Raw genomic sequence first — 16678 nt, 5'->3', positions numbered from 1 at the left:
AGATGAGCCTCTGCGTAAAAAATAAACACATTTCCGGAGCCCGAGAGAGCGCCCCCAGTGGAGAGTCTGAGTCAGTTCTTCTTCTCCTTCAGTTTGTCCTTGATTTTCTGCGGCTCGTCGTATTGGATCAGACGCAGGATTTCCTTGTTGTCCATCACGCCCTGAATGAACTCTCCCTCTGAGATTTTATCTGCGACACACACACACACACAAAAAAACATATTTGAAGTGGGACTAAAAACCTAAACTCCGCCCACAAACACGTTTCAAATGGAGCTGCTGAACTGGGCGGCACCTGAAGGACTAAAGAAACTCCGCCCCTGCAGCCAGGTGTTTGTCATTAGAAACACCTGGGCAGTTCTGTGCGATGTCACAAACTACTGTAAGTTGCAGAGGCCCCTGAACGAGCGCACACAAGATTCAGTTTTTGAACAGAAAGCTGCAAATGTACCTCGTTTGATCTGCAGTTTGCTCTCCAAAACTGACTAGAAACAGCAGTCGTGGATTTAGTCTTTAGTTCCACTTTAAGATTAGGTAAAAATCTAGATATTTCTATTTTTAACATTTTGGTTTATGATATAATTTTACTTCCTGGTTGGACATGAGCAGCAGATTCCACAACTATTACTTAGCAACCGTAATGTTAACAGACCAAAACTTGTATACATTTAAATTAAATAAATAGTTACCGTATTTTCCGGAGTATAAGTCGCACCAGCCAAAAAATGCATAATAATGAAAAAAAAACCAACAACATATACTTCACATATAAATCACATCTGAGTATAAGTCGCAGCCCTGGCCAAACTATGAAAAAAAGTGTGACTTATAGTGCGGAAAATACCGTAATAATACCTTTATCTTCTCATATTATTTGTATTTTTATTATTGTCCCTGTATTTTGGATGTTATTTTCCGTGTTGATGACAGATTGTTTCCATTTACTCACTGCTATTTCCTTCTCTACTTTTCTTTTCATAGTTTTTTTTCTCCACAAACTGTCACTTAACTGATCTAAAACTATGATAAATATGATAAGTTTAAACATAAAACCTGCCGTATACACTTTAAATCCACAGAAACGACCTGTGAGTAAATTACCGTTGTCCTTTTTCCCAAAATAGTTCCAGATCTTCTCCGCTCTCTTCTCCGGAGTGTTCTCGTCCTCGGGCAGGTTCTTCTGGTCCTCCTCTGGGATCATGTTGAATATCGACTGTAAAAAATAAAAAATAAATCTTCAAACTTACTACTACTACTTAATAAATACATGAAGTAGTTCCACAAGTGAGAAATGATGCACTACGTATCGATATAGTTTTACAGTTTTAATTTAAGTTTATTTATATGTGGCTAAAAATAAGGAATCCATGCACAGAACATGCAAACTCCACACAGAAAAGCCTAACCTCAGCTTTTGACAGTTTACTGAATGTCTCTCCCCACTCTTTTCCCCATTTCACACATAATAAAGTCTTGAATATCATAGTTTTGTGGCCTTACAGATTATTTTACTATATTATTTTACACCTTTTTGTAACGTAAAGGCACAGTTTGCAACTTTCTGGAGGTGGTTCAAGGAAAAATTAATTTAAAGCCATACTTCGGAACGTTCTGTGGAAGATTATAGCCAAAGGAAAAGCTTCTCCATGGAAACACCTACAGGCCAAATAAGACTAAGGTTTGTGGAGAGGCAAGCCCACTCACAGTGAGGACTGTGTTTTTTTCTATATTTTCAGGGTCATAAACACGACCAAAAACAGAACATTATTGGCTCGAAACTTATCTTATTGAACTGGAAACAACAAAAAAAAACAAAACTCCAATTTACATTAATCTATTGAATGACATAATAAAACATGTCCAACTAGAAAAAAGTGACGTGTTTCTGGAGTATTTTGACAAACAGGTGAATATGCAAGTACAGAGTATGTCACCTGACCCCGCCCCTCCTGCTTTTATTTTTATTTATTTCATTTTCATTTTTTAAAATTATATGTCTGTTGTCTTCTTTATGCAATTACTTTGCATATTGAATTTATTATTATTATTATTATTATTATTATTATTATTATTATTATTATTATTATTATTAGTCAATATTTTTTTACTTTACCTATTAAAAACTTGAATAAAAAGATAAAAAAAAAATGAAAAACAGGCTTTTTTTTTAGGTTACTGTGTTGGCTAAAAAGTTACATACTGTGGCTTTAACTTAATTCAAATATATTCTAATATTCTAGTTAAAGGATTAGATTTAATTGCACACTGTACGTTATTTATCTTTAATTTGATGCATATTCTTATTCTTGCACTTTTCCCCCCACTGTGGCACAAATAAAGTTTCTCTCACCTTTTCTTAACAGGCCATAAAATTAGACGATACGTAAATTTAGTACAAAATTTAATCAAATCGGCCCTACCCTTACGATCTCTTGTATCTCGTTTTTGCTTATGGTCCCGTTTCCGTCCACGTCGTACAGAGCGAACGCCCACTCCAGCTTCTGCAGAGTCTTTCCTCCGGACGTGAGGTGCAGGGCCACGATGTACTCCTTAAAATCGAGCGTTCCGTCCGCGTTCGTGTCAAAACTGCGGAAAACGTGTCGCGCGTACGCCGTCGGATCCGCGTTGGGGAAGAAACTGGCGTATATCCCCTCAAATTGCTCTTTGCTAATCTTCCCGTTGGGACATTCTTTCAAAAACGACTGGTACCAAGTGCACAGCTCCGCTTCGGAATATTTTGTGTTTGATTTTAGCTCTTCTAAAAGTTCCTTAGACAGTGCACTACTCTTTGTATTCCCCATTTTACGAGTGAATGCTCAAAAAAACTAAAACGTAATTAGCTCGTATATATAGCGTGGAAATTGGGGGGCACCTCTGAGATGCACTGTTCCTACGGGATTATAGCGATCGGTTGCTAAAGTTATTGAGCCGCTATAGAGATAAGAGGATAGACACGTCACTGAGCTATGAGCTGTCTGAGGATTAGCCGTGACAGGTGCTAACCCGAAACTTCAACATCTGCGAAGACTTAACCATTTTAATTATAGAAGTCAATCTGGAAAGTGCTGAGTGAAAGTAATGTAGTATGAATATTAAAGGGGACAAAACACAGCGTTGAGGGACACCACAAATTCAGTTGTTTGCAGATTAATGTAACTTTCTTGTGCTGAAAGAAATCCAAAAACATCATGTGCAATAGCGTTTAGTCGTGTAAACTCTGTACAAAAACCCAATAAAAATCAACAATATTAATTTAGCTTGCTCCCTGCGTGAAAAAAATATTATTTTACATCAAGTTTAAGTAAAATATAATTATACAATATTGTAAGTCATGAAATAATTAATATATTACCTCTTTTATGATGCAGTAACACTTAAATTGTATCTTTATTTTATCAGAACATTAAGAATAATTTACTTAAAACATCTATCCAGAGACAGGTGAAAAACAGACCTCTACCAAACGCTGACATATTTACATCAAAATGTTGATTACTGTCCCTGAAATACATACAAAATAAAATAAAGAATTGAAATAAATAAAAAATAAAATAAATAAATACAAAAAATAATGCAAAAATAAATAATAAATACAAATAAAATAATAAAAATAAATAAATACAAAATAAGATAAAGAATTGAAATAAATAAAACATCAAATAAATAAATACAAAAAATAATGCAAAAATAAATAATAAATACAAATAAAAGAATAAAAATAAATAAATACAAAATAAGATAAAGAATTGAAATAAATAAAACATAAACTAAATAAATACAAAAAATAAAATAAATACAAAAAAATGCAAAATAAATAATAAATACAAATAAAAGAATAGAAATAAATAAATACAAAATAAGATAAATAAATAATAAAATAAAAAATAAATGTATGTAATTCATGTATTTATTTATTACTGTAGGACCCACAGTTTTGAACACCGCTCTTTAGAAAAAGGATCTAAGTTTGTTTTAGAGATTTGTTTTTGTTCATGTTTTCGCAGCAGCAGTGGACAAACGAACGCAGGTACTCGAGGTAATTCTGATAAACCTAAAAACATGAATCTGAACCCGTGTCTCTGTAAAAGCATGACTGTATGATGTAATATAAGAGTGTAGTTTGGGGTCACGAGGGGCAGTGGGCAGGGGATGAGCAGAGGCAGATGGGAAAGTCCAGTGTCCTGCTCCACGGAGACCCTCTAATAATGAAACAACGCGATTACATCCAACCACGAGGTACAAAAGACTAGAATTCTACCACTGTAATCGGATTGTGTAGTTTTTCATGTTAAAAAAAATTAAATAAAATAGTGGTACTGTTCTTTCTTATGGTTAATATAAAAAAAGGCTCTGTACTCACATTTTTTTTTAATGTACTGTATTTTCTGGACTATACATTGCTCCGGAGTAAAAGTCGCAGCGGCAAAAAGATGAAGAAAAAAAACATATATAAGTCGCATTTTTATTTTACAAAATCTGAGACCAAAAACAGACATTTTACCTTTAAAGTCAAGTTATAATAAAAACAATAAAATAGAGAACAACAGGCTGAATATCAGTACAGCACGCTAACGCTAACACACAGACAACAAACTGATATGTTAGCGTAAGATATTAATATTTAATCAGATAACTAAAGCATAAAAAAACAAGCTAACAAGTTTACTCTGGATCTCACTCCAAATCACTAAATCCCACTGAATTCTTCATCCTTGTCGTTTCTGGACAACTCCGCCTGCTCCAGACGTAGATGAAGCGCTGGTTTTACGTGGCTGTCGCACTGGTACGAGCCTAAAGTGTCCTCGCAGTTATATATTTTAATAATTTCACATATAAGTCGCACCTGAGTATAAGTCGCAGCCTGGACAAACTATGAAAAAAGTGCCATTTATAGTCTGGAAAATACGATATTTGGGTAAAATGTGTTTTGTCCCAGTAGAGATTTATTGTATAAGCAGCTCTTGAGGCCAAAATATGTCTCTATCTAATAATGAAGCGTTTTATTAGTACCAGGAAGTCGTTGGTAGAAAAACTAGTCTCTGATGAGCAGCACCTCACTGATGGATTAGCCTCCTGTGCATGTTTTAGGTTGATTGGGCGCAAAGTAGCAGAGTGGATCATCTTATTCTCAGAAAGGAGGTTGTGGGTTAGACTCCTGATCTGTCTGAGTGCCGTGTACATGTCCCTGTGTGACTGTGGCAGAGTGGTTATCCTGTCTCCCCCATGGCTGGAATATGACAGAGTATTTACATAATCTTTATCATGAGATTACTGGCATTTGGTGGATTTTTCTGCATATGTGGCTGCAATGAAACAAACTTAAACACTTGCAGAATACAGGATTAAAATGCGCCGTCCGCTCTAATCTTTTGTAGTGGTGCAAGCAGAGGATGCCCGGTGCATAATTTGCTTTTTGAAATGGATAATATTGCAGGGAACGATTTGAGAAAGGGGAGGAGCAAGTACAGAAGGATGGGCTCAGTTTTGCCATCTTTTTTTTTGGGAGAGAGGCAGAGACGGCACGGAGAGAAGAGTCGTGCGACAACATGGAGCGGAGGTTGTTTTGCTGTGGCTAGAATATGTGTGTTTAGTGACCCAAGAAACCCCAAAGGAAGAGTAAGATTATGAAGAAGCAGAGGGAGTCCATGGGATTATAAACCTTGGATTAGAGCCGCGCGCTGTGAAATCAGACCATGAGGCTAAAGCGTGGGCGCAGGGCTTCGCTGGCGCTAACTCTCAACTTTGTGGCATTCGCGTTCGCATTGTCGGCCGTCACCACGAGCTACTGGTGCGAGGGGACCCGGAAAGTGGCCAAGCCCTTCTGCACGGGGCCCCCTCTAAAGGTGAAACAGTCGTACTGCATCCGCTTTAACAGCTCCAATGTGAACGACTCGCGCTTGGTGCAGTACATCTTTGAGTCTGGAGAGGAAAAGTTTCTGCTCAGGAAGTTTCACACGGGGATCTTCTTCTCCTGTGAGCAGGCCGCAGACATGAACGGTAAAGGTTTAAGAGCAGGGGCTTTGAACGGGGATGTTTAAAGAGCCAGTCAGAAAGAGGCAGTTTAGACATTTTGGTGATGATATGCTCACATTTTTCATTTCTATACATTTTTTTCCTCATTGATAAATACACCAACAATTGATTGGTGATAAACTGTTGGCTTAATGTTATTGATTTACAGTTACAAATTTCCAGTGATAATTTCCAGAAATAATTATAAACCCCGATCAAAAAATGTCATATTAAAGTCTGGTGTAATACAGGAAACATCTATATTTATTTACTACTGTTTTTCTTTTTTCGTTTGTTTGTTTTAAAGCCACAGTACATGACTTTGGATGTTTTGAAGTATGGTTTTAACTTTACCTCAGTGGAATTATACAGGTGCTGCGCCAACTCAACAGAAAGTTACACACTGTATCTTTAATGTCACATTATACTGACTCTACTGACTTTTTTCACACAAACTACTAATAGAAAATACTGTTTGACTCTCTAGCAGTTTTGTTTTTTATGTTATTCCACCTATGAGTTTAGTATAAATTTGCAGTGAAATGAAAAGCAGTTTGTAAAATACTTAAAATAAATATATGTTTAAATTAGGATCATTTAAATTACAGATGTCTCTACATGTTTATAAATGTCTCCACAGGTTTTGACTGTCGGGATTTCTCAGAGATCGCTCCTGAACACGAACGAGGTCAGTTTAAGATTTGCTCATATTGTAATAAAAATGCAAATAAATATCAATTATGACAATTATGATTAAATATGGAATTATTCTTTAAAAACTTAAAGAAATGTCCTGTAACAGGTCAGTTCTGTGGAGGAATGATGCCAGAATGCATGTTTTCTAAGGAATTTAATACCAATAAAACATATGCACCGTTTAAAGCCAAACTGTGGAATATTTGGGGCAAAACATATCCAAAAGTCCACCAAAAATGATGTAGTGCACCTTTAAATATTGTTGTATCAAAAAGTCAGTTGAAATCATTTTTCTGCTAATTGACAGCTCACATTTCACAAAACACAAATGATCAGTTATTAAGTTAAGTTAAAGTTATTAATGTACGAGAAATAGAGTCCAGACTTCGTTCCTTTTGATAAGGAGCAGCGTCTCTACTCTGAGCTCATAAATCTGAATTTCTAGATCTCAGATGACGTCACAACCTTCTACTGCCAAATGGTGCAGTCATTTCTTTGTTTGAATTATAACCAGTTCCAAGATAGAATAAGGTCATTGCTGCGTAACGGCTTAAATTAGCAACTGATATAAGATGAACCAGTGACGAGGTTCTGAAGGAGAGTTATAAGGCAAAAACTAGAGCCAAAAAGAAAGAATTATTGGAGCCACAGGTAGAGCTTAGATTAACTGTACTGACAGAACGAACAAAAAATATTTACTCACAAAACAAAAACCACAATCTCCCTATCTGAACTCAGATTATATAAAGTCCTGTCGGCTTAGTAGTCTGTTATTAGTTAGTCAAAAATCCTTTGATGCAGTGTGGTACCGTCTTACCATACTCTATATACAGAGTATAGACGACTATACTGATTGTTCGTAGTGGTGGGAGAACAGTCTGCTCTCAGAAGGACACACTTTGGCTCGGTTCAGTTCAAACAGGAAGACTCGCCATCCTCCTCTTCAGCGACAAAACCAGTTTCAAGGTCCACTCTAAAAAACCCGACCTGTATGGAGAACAGGGTTGTTAATATAGAGTTTGTATTTCTAAGTTACTATGGCCTTAGTATTAATGCAAGAAGTTTAACACTAACACTTTAATATTAATGATTATTTCTATCAATCATATTCTTCAAATAAATACTTTCAGTGTAGCTTATAATCATGAGATCTAAACAATATATCCCATAAAAGCATCAAAAGTTTACATTTTACATGTATAAACCATGAACTATGGTAAACTCTACTTTTAGTAAAGCGCCTTTAAAGATGTAACGCACTGTAATAAAACATTACTCTTAATCAGGGAAAATAAGTCACATTTCTTTGCAATATAATAAATTTGTATTTGCAATATGACCAAAAATACTGAATTAAAATCGTAGGATCATGTAGAAAACAAACTATTTAAAGTCAGAACGATGAGCCCGACAGCAGCAGCGACAGAGAGAGGGGCAATGTCTTTCCAGTAGAAAGTGAATTGTAGCCAAAGTCGATGGAGCCGGAAATGCGCCCATGCTCACTTCATTTGGAACGTGATAGCTAGTGGGCTAACTATGTCCATTTATATATACAGTCTATGGGTTTGTCACTAATAGGAATTATCAGGGTAAAGTTAAAGCTTAAATCTCTCTTTCAGGTGTCCATTCTCCACAGGTTGTCTCTTGCTTCAGTCTACCGTCTGAATTTGATTATTTGGTTGTCCCCAGGTGTGCTGTGGTTGTGCATCACGGCGGAGTCCCTGTACCTGTCTTTGCTCTTCACTGGAGGATTCCTCATGATCCTGGAGACGTGTCCTTGTTTTAGCCTCATCAACAAACTCAAGCTCAGTGCCTTCGCTGCTCTCTGCACCGCCGCCTCAGGTAGTGCAGTCTGCTCCTCTCTGTAAAAGGGTTATGGGTTAAATTCCTGATGTCTCTGAGTGGAGTGTGCATGTCCTTCCTGTGTTACTGTGGCAGAGTGGTTATCCTGTCTTCTTCTCCCAATAAGTGTGCGTGTCCTCTCTGTGTTAATCCAATGTATGCCAAAGGGAAATTCACTGCTCCAGTTGAAAAAAGTTTTTGAGGAAAAGTAGATGCTGAACACTAAACATTCTTGTAAAATAGATGAGTGTTTTTTAGGTTCTTCAAGTTTTGCTGTTATGCTTGACAAATTTTGATGTTTTTTTGTTGTATTTGTTGCTACTCTTCATATTTTTCTTCACATCACATTTTTTGGTGGATACGACAACCAGGATTGTTTATACAAGAAAATATCTGCTGGATCTACGAGTAAGCGGTATCTTTGGTGTTCGTTTCGTCATCTGGTTCCAGTGGACGTAAAGAGGAGGTGCAGAGGCTGCAGAGATGGGAAACGAAGGAGGAACAGGAGATGGAGCCATGTGTGCCAAGGATTTTTATGGGAAATGTAAACTCTTTGCCAAATAAGACTGATGAACTAGAGGCTCTCATGAAAAACAAGAAATCCTATCATGAGAGCAGCCTTGTACTTTTCACTGAGTCCTGGTTGAACAATAACTTTCCAAACTCATCTGTGGATTCACACTGATCAGAGCTGATAGAGACACCTCAGGTGGGAGGAGTAAAGGAGGAGGACTTATGTATGTAAACAGCCGATGGTGCTGTCCAGGACAGGTGACTGTAAAGGAGAAGATCTGCTGTGACGGTGCTGAACTTGTGAATCTGGGCCTGAGGCCAAACTATGTGCCAGTGTCCTGATGCCCTCTTCATCATGTCATGTCACGCTAAGCTCACATGTGACTTTGTACAGTATGTTAAGTGTCCTACAAGAGAGAATAGAACACTAGATCTTTGCTAATGTCAAAGAGGCCCACTGCGATATAGCCCTGCTTCCACACGGAAAATCTGACCAGAACCTGGTTCTCCTTCAGCCAAGCCAAGTGTACTAACACAGTCAGCTGTCAGAAAGACTTATTGAAAATGGACAGCAGAGGCTTGTGTCTAAAGGACTGTTTTAAGAGGACATACTGGATTGTACTCATGGATGGATGTGGACATTGATGAAATGACAGTGTTTTACAGACTATGTTCATTTCTGTACAGAGAATGTCCTAAAGAAAACTATCCGCTGCTTCCCTAACAACAAGCCATGTATCATGAGTGAAATTAAGTCACTTTTTAATAAAAAAAAGGAGGCCTTTAAAAGCAGGGACAAAGCTAAGAAGGGACAAAGCTTAAAAGGTGCTTAAAAGAAGCAAAGAAAGACTACAAAAACAAAGTGTAGAGGCAGCTGCTGAACAACAACATCAGAGAAGTGTGGAAGGGAGTCTCTAATATCACAGGTTACAAGAGAAACAACTCTGTAACTATAGATGAAGATGAGGGAAGAGCAAATTAGTTCAACAGGTTCTTTCACATGTTTTACAGGAGCCTGTTCTAGCGCCTGCTCTCCCTTCACCTTTACCAACTTTGACATCTTCTTCTCCAGCATCACCATCATGATCAGAGACTCCACCCTCAGATTTTCTACTTCCATCTCAACATCCATCATTGATCAGCACTCCTTCTCCTCCATCTCCGCCTCCTCCTCGGTCCATATCATCGTCTTCAGGTTCCTCCACTAACAGTCCTGATCAACCCACTCTGTCTGAACCAGCTGTACTGACGTAACTGAGGAATCTGTGGCCTGGAAAAGCTGAAGGTCCAGACGGCATCTGTCCACAACTTCTAAAAGAATGTGCTGGTCAGCTCTCTGTGCCATTGCAGAAGCTCTTTAACCTGAGTGTTCAATTAGTAGGATCCCTACTCTGAGGAAAAAAGACCTGTATAGAACCAGTACCTAAAGTACGCTGAAGTACGCTGCTCAGCTGATCAGTGAGCTGCTGGAAAGAACGTCGCAAGAAGTCCTTCTTCCTGACTGCCATAAGACTGTACAGTAAAGAGGTTTATGGCAGATGAAAATTTGTGTGTGTGTGTATTGTTACAGTGCTTACAGGGGGGAGGTTTGATTCCTGCTTTGACTAAGTTGAGTTGTTTTGTCCTTGGTTTGTTGGACTAGAGAACATTTCATAAACACAACCTTTTTGCTGTAGATGATGATATTTTGGGACTGATCTGCCCATCTATTATACATGTCCTTTATCATGTGACTGACGTGATTACCACCAAACTTTATCCATTAAAAAAACAAAAAAAACAAACAAAAAACACCTTAGCTCGTCTCTCAAGTCCGTGGTAAGTCCGTGGTCAGACTCTGGACACTTGGGGCAGGTCAGCGGTGAAGTGGCAGCCGCTCTGTCCAGGAGGCTGTGGAGGATTTGTGTTTGTGGATTAATCCGATTGAAGCAGTGTTTTTGGGCCGTGTCAGGAGCCCCACCCCCCTGTCCCTCCAAGATAATCCCAGGATGAGCAGCTTGGTTTGGGCATGGTGAGCCTCCTCCAGGACCGCCGCGGAGGGACTTACAAACCCAAATGGAGGTTTAGAGGCCAAAGTATAAGTGGTGAAGCCCCCCTCTCAGACGGCGTAGAGGCCAGTACTCTGTTCCAACATTATCACCACCTGTTTCCTTTGTTTTACCCAGACCTGCTGTTGGGTGGGCTGGGAGTCTCTACCTCGAGTGGAGTTCATGTTTGGAGCGTGAGACTGACGGGGATCAGTGTCTGTAGTGATGTGGTCACTGCATCACACTGTTGTGGTGAAGAAGGAGCTGAGTTTGGTTAGTTCAGTTCATTTTCTTTGGTCAGTTAGCATAATCATTAATCATGTGACATGAATAGCACAAAAACACAAAAATAACACATAAAACTTTGGTTATTCTACAGACTGAAGAGTTTTAGGCTGAGGTTTAACACTTATTTTGCCTAATCCTCTTCACATATAGAACACAAGATGGCAGAAAATGTATTTACATAAAAAAAACAAAACAAAAAAAACAACAACTCATCTGTCATGAATGTAGAAAGAAGATCTCTTTATAAACACACACAAACACACACAGAAATCCATACACGTCGATATTCATACACACATCGACTCTTTAGGCACATTAGCTGAAAGAGACCCGATCCTCTCAGATTGTTCCTACTCTCTCTGGGTTTGAACGTCTCTTGGACTGAGGGAGGATATTATTTTGTGGCTTTAACGTCACATTTGCAGCACTGAGATCAATAAGTTCATGTGTTTTTAATGTGATGCATTTTATTGGTAGTTTCAGAGTTGTCAGTTCACTTTGAACTTTATATAAGAAGTGGTGTAGATTTTACCCAGAGCAATACAAGTGTCATCAGTGAATAAAATAATAAGACAAATACTTTCTAGATGTTTTAAGACTTTGCAGATGTCGTTTATATAGACTATAAATAATGGGGGTCCCAGTTCTGATCCTTGGGGAACTCCTTGTGTGATATACAGAATATATACAGAAATTACATTATTTATTTGAACAAACTGATCTCTACCAATTAATTAAGTTTTAATCCAATCAAGAGCAGTACGTCTAATATCATACCTCTCAGTTTATTCAAAAGTTTGTGTGGTCTATTATGTCAAAGTCTTTACTTACTTTACTTAAGTCTATGGAAACTAAACTGTACTTTCTTAAACTAAACTGTACTTTCTTAAACTAAACTATACTGTTTCTTATCAGAGGCCGTTGATCTCTTCTCCACCAAGTCCATCCCCGCCATCGAAGTGAATCTGTTAGATCTGAAACCGTGTTGTTGTTCACTTCACCGATGATGCTTATCTATGATTCTGTCGAGTCTTTTCACAGTTGGTGAAAAACATTTTTTTCTTTTCTTTTTCTTGTTGCTCCAGGTCTTTGTGGGATGGTGTCTCTGTTTAATTGTTGTTAAATATATATTTTCTTGTTGTTGCAGGTCTTTGTGGGATGGTGGCTCACATGATGTTTACCACCGTGTTCCAGTTGGCCGTTGCCATGGGACCTGAGGACTGGAGACCAAAGACCTGGGACTACAGCTGGTCCTACGTGTGAGTGTCCATTTCCTCACGGACACAACAGGAGTGGGGAATGAGTGCCAAAGCAGGTTTAGAGACGTGCACTTAAAGGCCTTACAAATGTGACATGTAATAAAACCTAGATGTGCCTCCTGTTTGTCACCATAGAGACAGATAAACTTAATGCATTACTGTGGAACATTCTAAGTAATTAATAACATTTGCACGGAGACAAACAGGTGCAATCTGGAGTGTGTTTTTTTACTTGTAGAAAATTGAACTACCAGTATTTAAATACATATTTCACTATAGGCGATTTATTGAGAATAATTGTGGACAATCAAAGTAAATATTAGTTGCTGCTTAAGCACCTCTACCTGGTCCTCCTCTAGTCCTGGTTTAGTTCTGGTTTAGTCCTGGTTTAGTTCTGGATTAGTCCTGGTTTAGTCTTGGTTTAGTTCTGGTTCAGTCCTGGTTTAGTCCTGGTTTAGTTCTGGTTCAGTCCTGGTTTAGTCCTGGTTTAGTCCTGGTTTAGTTCTGGTTCAGTCCTGGTTCAGTCCTCGTTTAGTCCTGGTTTAGTTCTGGTTCAGTCCTGGTTCAGTCCTGGTTTAGTTCTGGTTCAGTCCTGGTTTAGTCCTGGTTTAGTCCTATTCCAGTCCTGGTTCAGTCCTGGTTTAGTCCTGGTTCAGTCCTGGTTTAATCCTGGTTTAGTCCTGGTTCAGTCCTGGTTTAGTCCTGGTTCAGTCCTGGTTTAGTCCTGGTTCAGTCCTGGTTTAGTCCTGGTCCAGTCCTGGTTCAGTCCTGGTCTTGTCTTTTCCATAATCCTGGTCTTTATACTGGTCTTAGTCTTAATTTTGGTCTTGGTCTTGGTCTTGGTCTTGGTCCTGATCCTGGTCTGGTCTCTCCGCAGCCTGGCCTGGGGGTCTTTTGGGACCTGCATGGGATCTGCGGTCACGGCTCTGAACCACTACACCAAAACTATTGTGGAGTTCAAGTACAAGCGGAGAAACATAGCCAAGAACCTGGTGCTCAAACAAAAGCTACTGGAGCTGGACCTGCTGGACTACGACCCCTACGACCCCTGTGACCCCAAGATCACCTACGACCCCTGCGATGCCGAGGTGACCTTTCACTAGGGATGTCACGATGTCAAATTTTACTGAGACAAAATGACACAATTTAAAGCGGAACTAAACACTAAATCAACTTTTTTTTTTGATAAATTGTGTATAGTTGTCCCTGTCCCTGAGAAAAGTGTATAAAGTGTGTGGTGAGGGGTTTTACAGCTGCAAAACGTATAGAATAATTGTAAAAATAAAGATGACAACTTCGCAGATTTCGTCTATTGCGGGTTATTTTACGAACATAACCCCTGCGATAAACGAGGGACCAGTGTGTATAGTGTTTTAAGAGCATTATCAACTGTTCCTAGTCATTTTTTGTCAACTTTAATTCAAACTAGGTCAATTTGCAGCTTTGTTTGTTCTGCCTCTTGTGGCCTCTGCTATTTCCAGTACTTGGTGACATCACATATGACTACCCTCATTACAGCCGGGCGTTTCTGATCACAAACTCCCGGCTGCAGGGGTGAAGTTTTTGAAGTGTGGACCCCTGTTCGACCAATCACACTGTTCTTTACACATCCAGACCCCGCCCCTCTCCCTCCTTCACGGTACTGCCCAGTTTAGCGCCTCTCTCCGAAATGCGTTTGTGGGCGGAGTTTCGGTGTTGTAGTCATACTTTTCTCGTCTTTTCTGATCATACTGTGACCTGAATAATTCCGATTATCGATTAACCCGAATAATCACGCCGTCTCTGCCTCCGACCTTAAGGTGATCTGTGACCCTGAGCCGACCTTCGACCCCTGCGATCCCGAAGCTGTCTTCAACTCCTGTGACCCCGAGTGCGACCCCTTTGATCGCAGTAACCCCGAGGTGAACTTCGACCTCCACCTGAATGGACACCCCCTACAGGACGTACGCGTGGACTGAAGGTGGAAGAGGAGGAGGAGGAGGAGTTTTGGAGGGGTTTTTTTCTCGTTATGCCAGATGCCCCGTCTGTCATGTCCAGCCACATAACAGTGACTGAAGTGGACGATGGGCGTGAAGTGTCTTGCTCAAGGGCACAGCCTGAGCAGATTTGAACCTGAATCTCTCTGGTCTCAGGTCGGACATTTAAAAACGGCAGCAGTGTTCAGTCCACTAATGACTTCCGCAATAAACCAGTCGTACGGTGATTTGGCGGATTTGTTTTATGCCAGATGCCCTTCCTGTCTCAACCTGCCACATTACAGTGACTCGTGTGGACGGTGAAGCTGAAGTGTCTTGCCCAATGACACAGAGTCAGAATTCTGGTTTGTTTTGGAGTTTAAAATTTTGCAGACATCTCCTGTTTAGCTCATTAATGAATCGGCGTAAAGGTGCATTCTGTAACTTTTCTGATAAAGGGTTCTGCGCCATCTGCTTGATTTGTCTGAAATATTCCGTAGTGATTTGTCTATCTCCATGGAGACAAAAGGAAGACAGCACCAGGGAAAGTAGTTACAGGTCAGATCTGTGTAGATGCAAACCTGCTTATGGGAAGAATGTTTTTTAGATAGTTTTGCAAAAATAAAAACACCTGTAATGAAATAAATGTTAAATAGATACGTGTCAAACTCTCCATGGAGACAAGGTAGTAATGAACCTCCACCAGAAAAGTTACATAAAGCATCTTTAAAGGATCATTTTGAGACATTTCACAGTAGTATAACACTTCCAATGACAGTTTTTTTTTGCACTTTTCTATATGAACACCAGGCTGATGGTTCGGCTTTAAGGACCGTAGGCGCAGAATGACAGTCACACTTTTGACTGTTGAAAAGGGCTACATAAGATTAATGCATTGCTCATTTTATCAGTGTTCCCGTCTAGAGTTTGTGTAATCCTGATACGATAAAAAGAATCCAACCAAACCACGTGTAGGTCTCCCAAAGTCCTCGCTCTGCTCAGTGGAGTTCGTGAGGAATGTCATTCTGTGGAACATTCATTAACTGTATATATCACAAACATTCCAGGTAAAATAATAAAATCTTAACGGACACAAGGATACAGTGGGCCCTCCAGCAAAAAACAAAACAAAAAAAACACCTACACTGCACCTTTAAATGTGAATGGATAAACGGTGTAGAAGAATTTCAACAATTTATCTTCCACTTACATTTCTCAGTTTAACGTTGTCTCATAGGAACCATATTTACACTATCATCTTTCCTTGTCACGTCATTGGCACATCATTGTCTAAATTGTGGCATAATACTGTCTCACTACATTTGCTCCTCCTCTGAAAGGATAGACAGGGGGCTTGAACACTCAAAGACTCATGTTCGCTTTTGAAATAATACTATGTTCACTTTTCAAATCCCACCAGGCCCGTATTGATGGTAAATAAACTTCTCCTGCTTAAGACGTCCAGTTTGTCTCCAGCCTTTTACTTCCACTCTTTCTCGGAGAAGGTGAAAACTTCTACAACAAACAGCATCTTAAAATAGAAGGAACTGTATGTTTTGTTTTTAAATAAAACTTCGACTAACGCTGCCCCCAAATACAAGGTAAACGACATGTTCAAATCAAATATGACTTTTACTGATGACACTTGTTGATTGATAATGTTGATTTATTCTTAATTACAAAAAGAATTGAACATGGTGTCCCCTGAACTCGTATATGTCCTTTATCTGCAGGTTTAGGAATTGTTGTGATTGCAGTGCCTTTCTAAATCTATAAGAGCACAGATTACAAACAGTTACCTTTGATTATAATGTTACTCTACTGTCTACCGCGAGCAAGCACATTGATTTTGCGTAAACCTTAAACGATACAGGACAGGACAAAGTCACTTATAAAGCCTGAATGATTTATTCTGTTCCAATATGGAATAATTAAGAAATCGCTACATCAATTGAAGCATTAATTAAGTTACAAATCATTCTCCATTATGATAGAAAAAGCTGTTTAAAAGGAGTGAGGGTCATATTTAAAGTCCCTTAGAACAGGTGACTGGGGTAGTTGGTCAGCAGTAAACATGACCACGCTC

The 16678-nt window shown here is 39.1% G+C and overlaps 2 protein-coding genes across 2 annotated transcripts; one reads left to right on the top strand and one right to left on the bottom strand.

Moving 5' to 3' along the window:
* On the bottom strand, positions 1–2816 carry rcvrna (recoverin a). Its single transcript, XM_033970505.2, has 3 exons — positions 2421–2816; positions 1102–1213; positions 1–190 (listed from the first exon to the last, which is right to left on the bottom strand). The coding sequence occupies exons 1-3, from the start codon at positions 2799–2801 to the stop codon at positions 72–74; spliced, it is 612 nt and encodes a 203-aa protein (XP_033826396.1). The 5' UTR covers positions 2802–2816; the 3' UTR covers positions 1–71.
* A 2689-nt stretch (positions 2817–5505) lies between these two features.
* On the top strand, positions 5506–16616 carry LOC117374680 (germ cell-specific gene 1-like protein). Its single transcript, XM_033970865.2, has 6 exons — positions 5506–5997; positions 6653–6700; positions 8398–8550; positions 12526–12637; positions 13515–13725; positions 14437–16616. Exons 1-6 carry the CDS (start codon positions 5694–5696, stop codon positions 14593–14595), a joined length of 987 nt encoding a protein of 328 aa, XP_033826756.1. The 5' UTR covers positions 5506–5693; the 3' UTR covers positions 14596–16616.
* Positions 16617–16678: the final 62 nt, after the last annotated feature.

The sequence above is a fragment of the Periophthalmus magnuspinnatus genome, chromosome 8, assembly GCF_009829125.3.
Source record: "Periophthalmus magnuspinnatus isolate fPerMag1 chromosome 8, fPerMag1.2.pri, whole genome shotgun sequence".
Lineage (NCBI taxonomy): Eukaryota > Metazoa > Chordata > Actinopteri > Gobiiformes > Gobiidae > Periophthalmus > Periophthalmus magnuspinnatus.
Note: the sequence above shows the minus strand (reverse complement) of the source record. Positions and strands in the feature narration are given on the sequence as shown.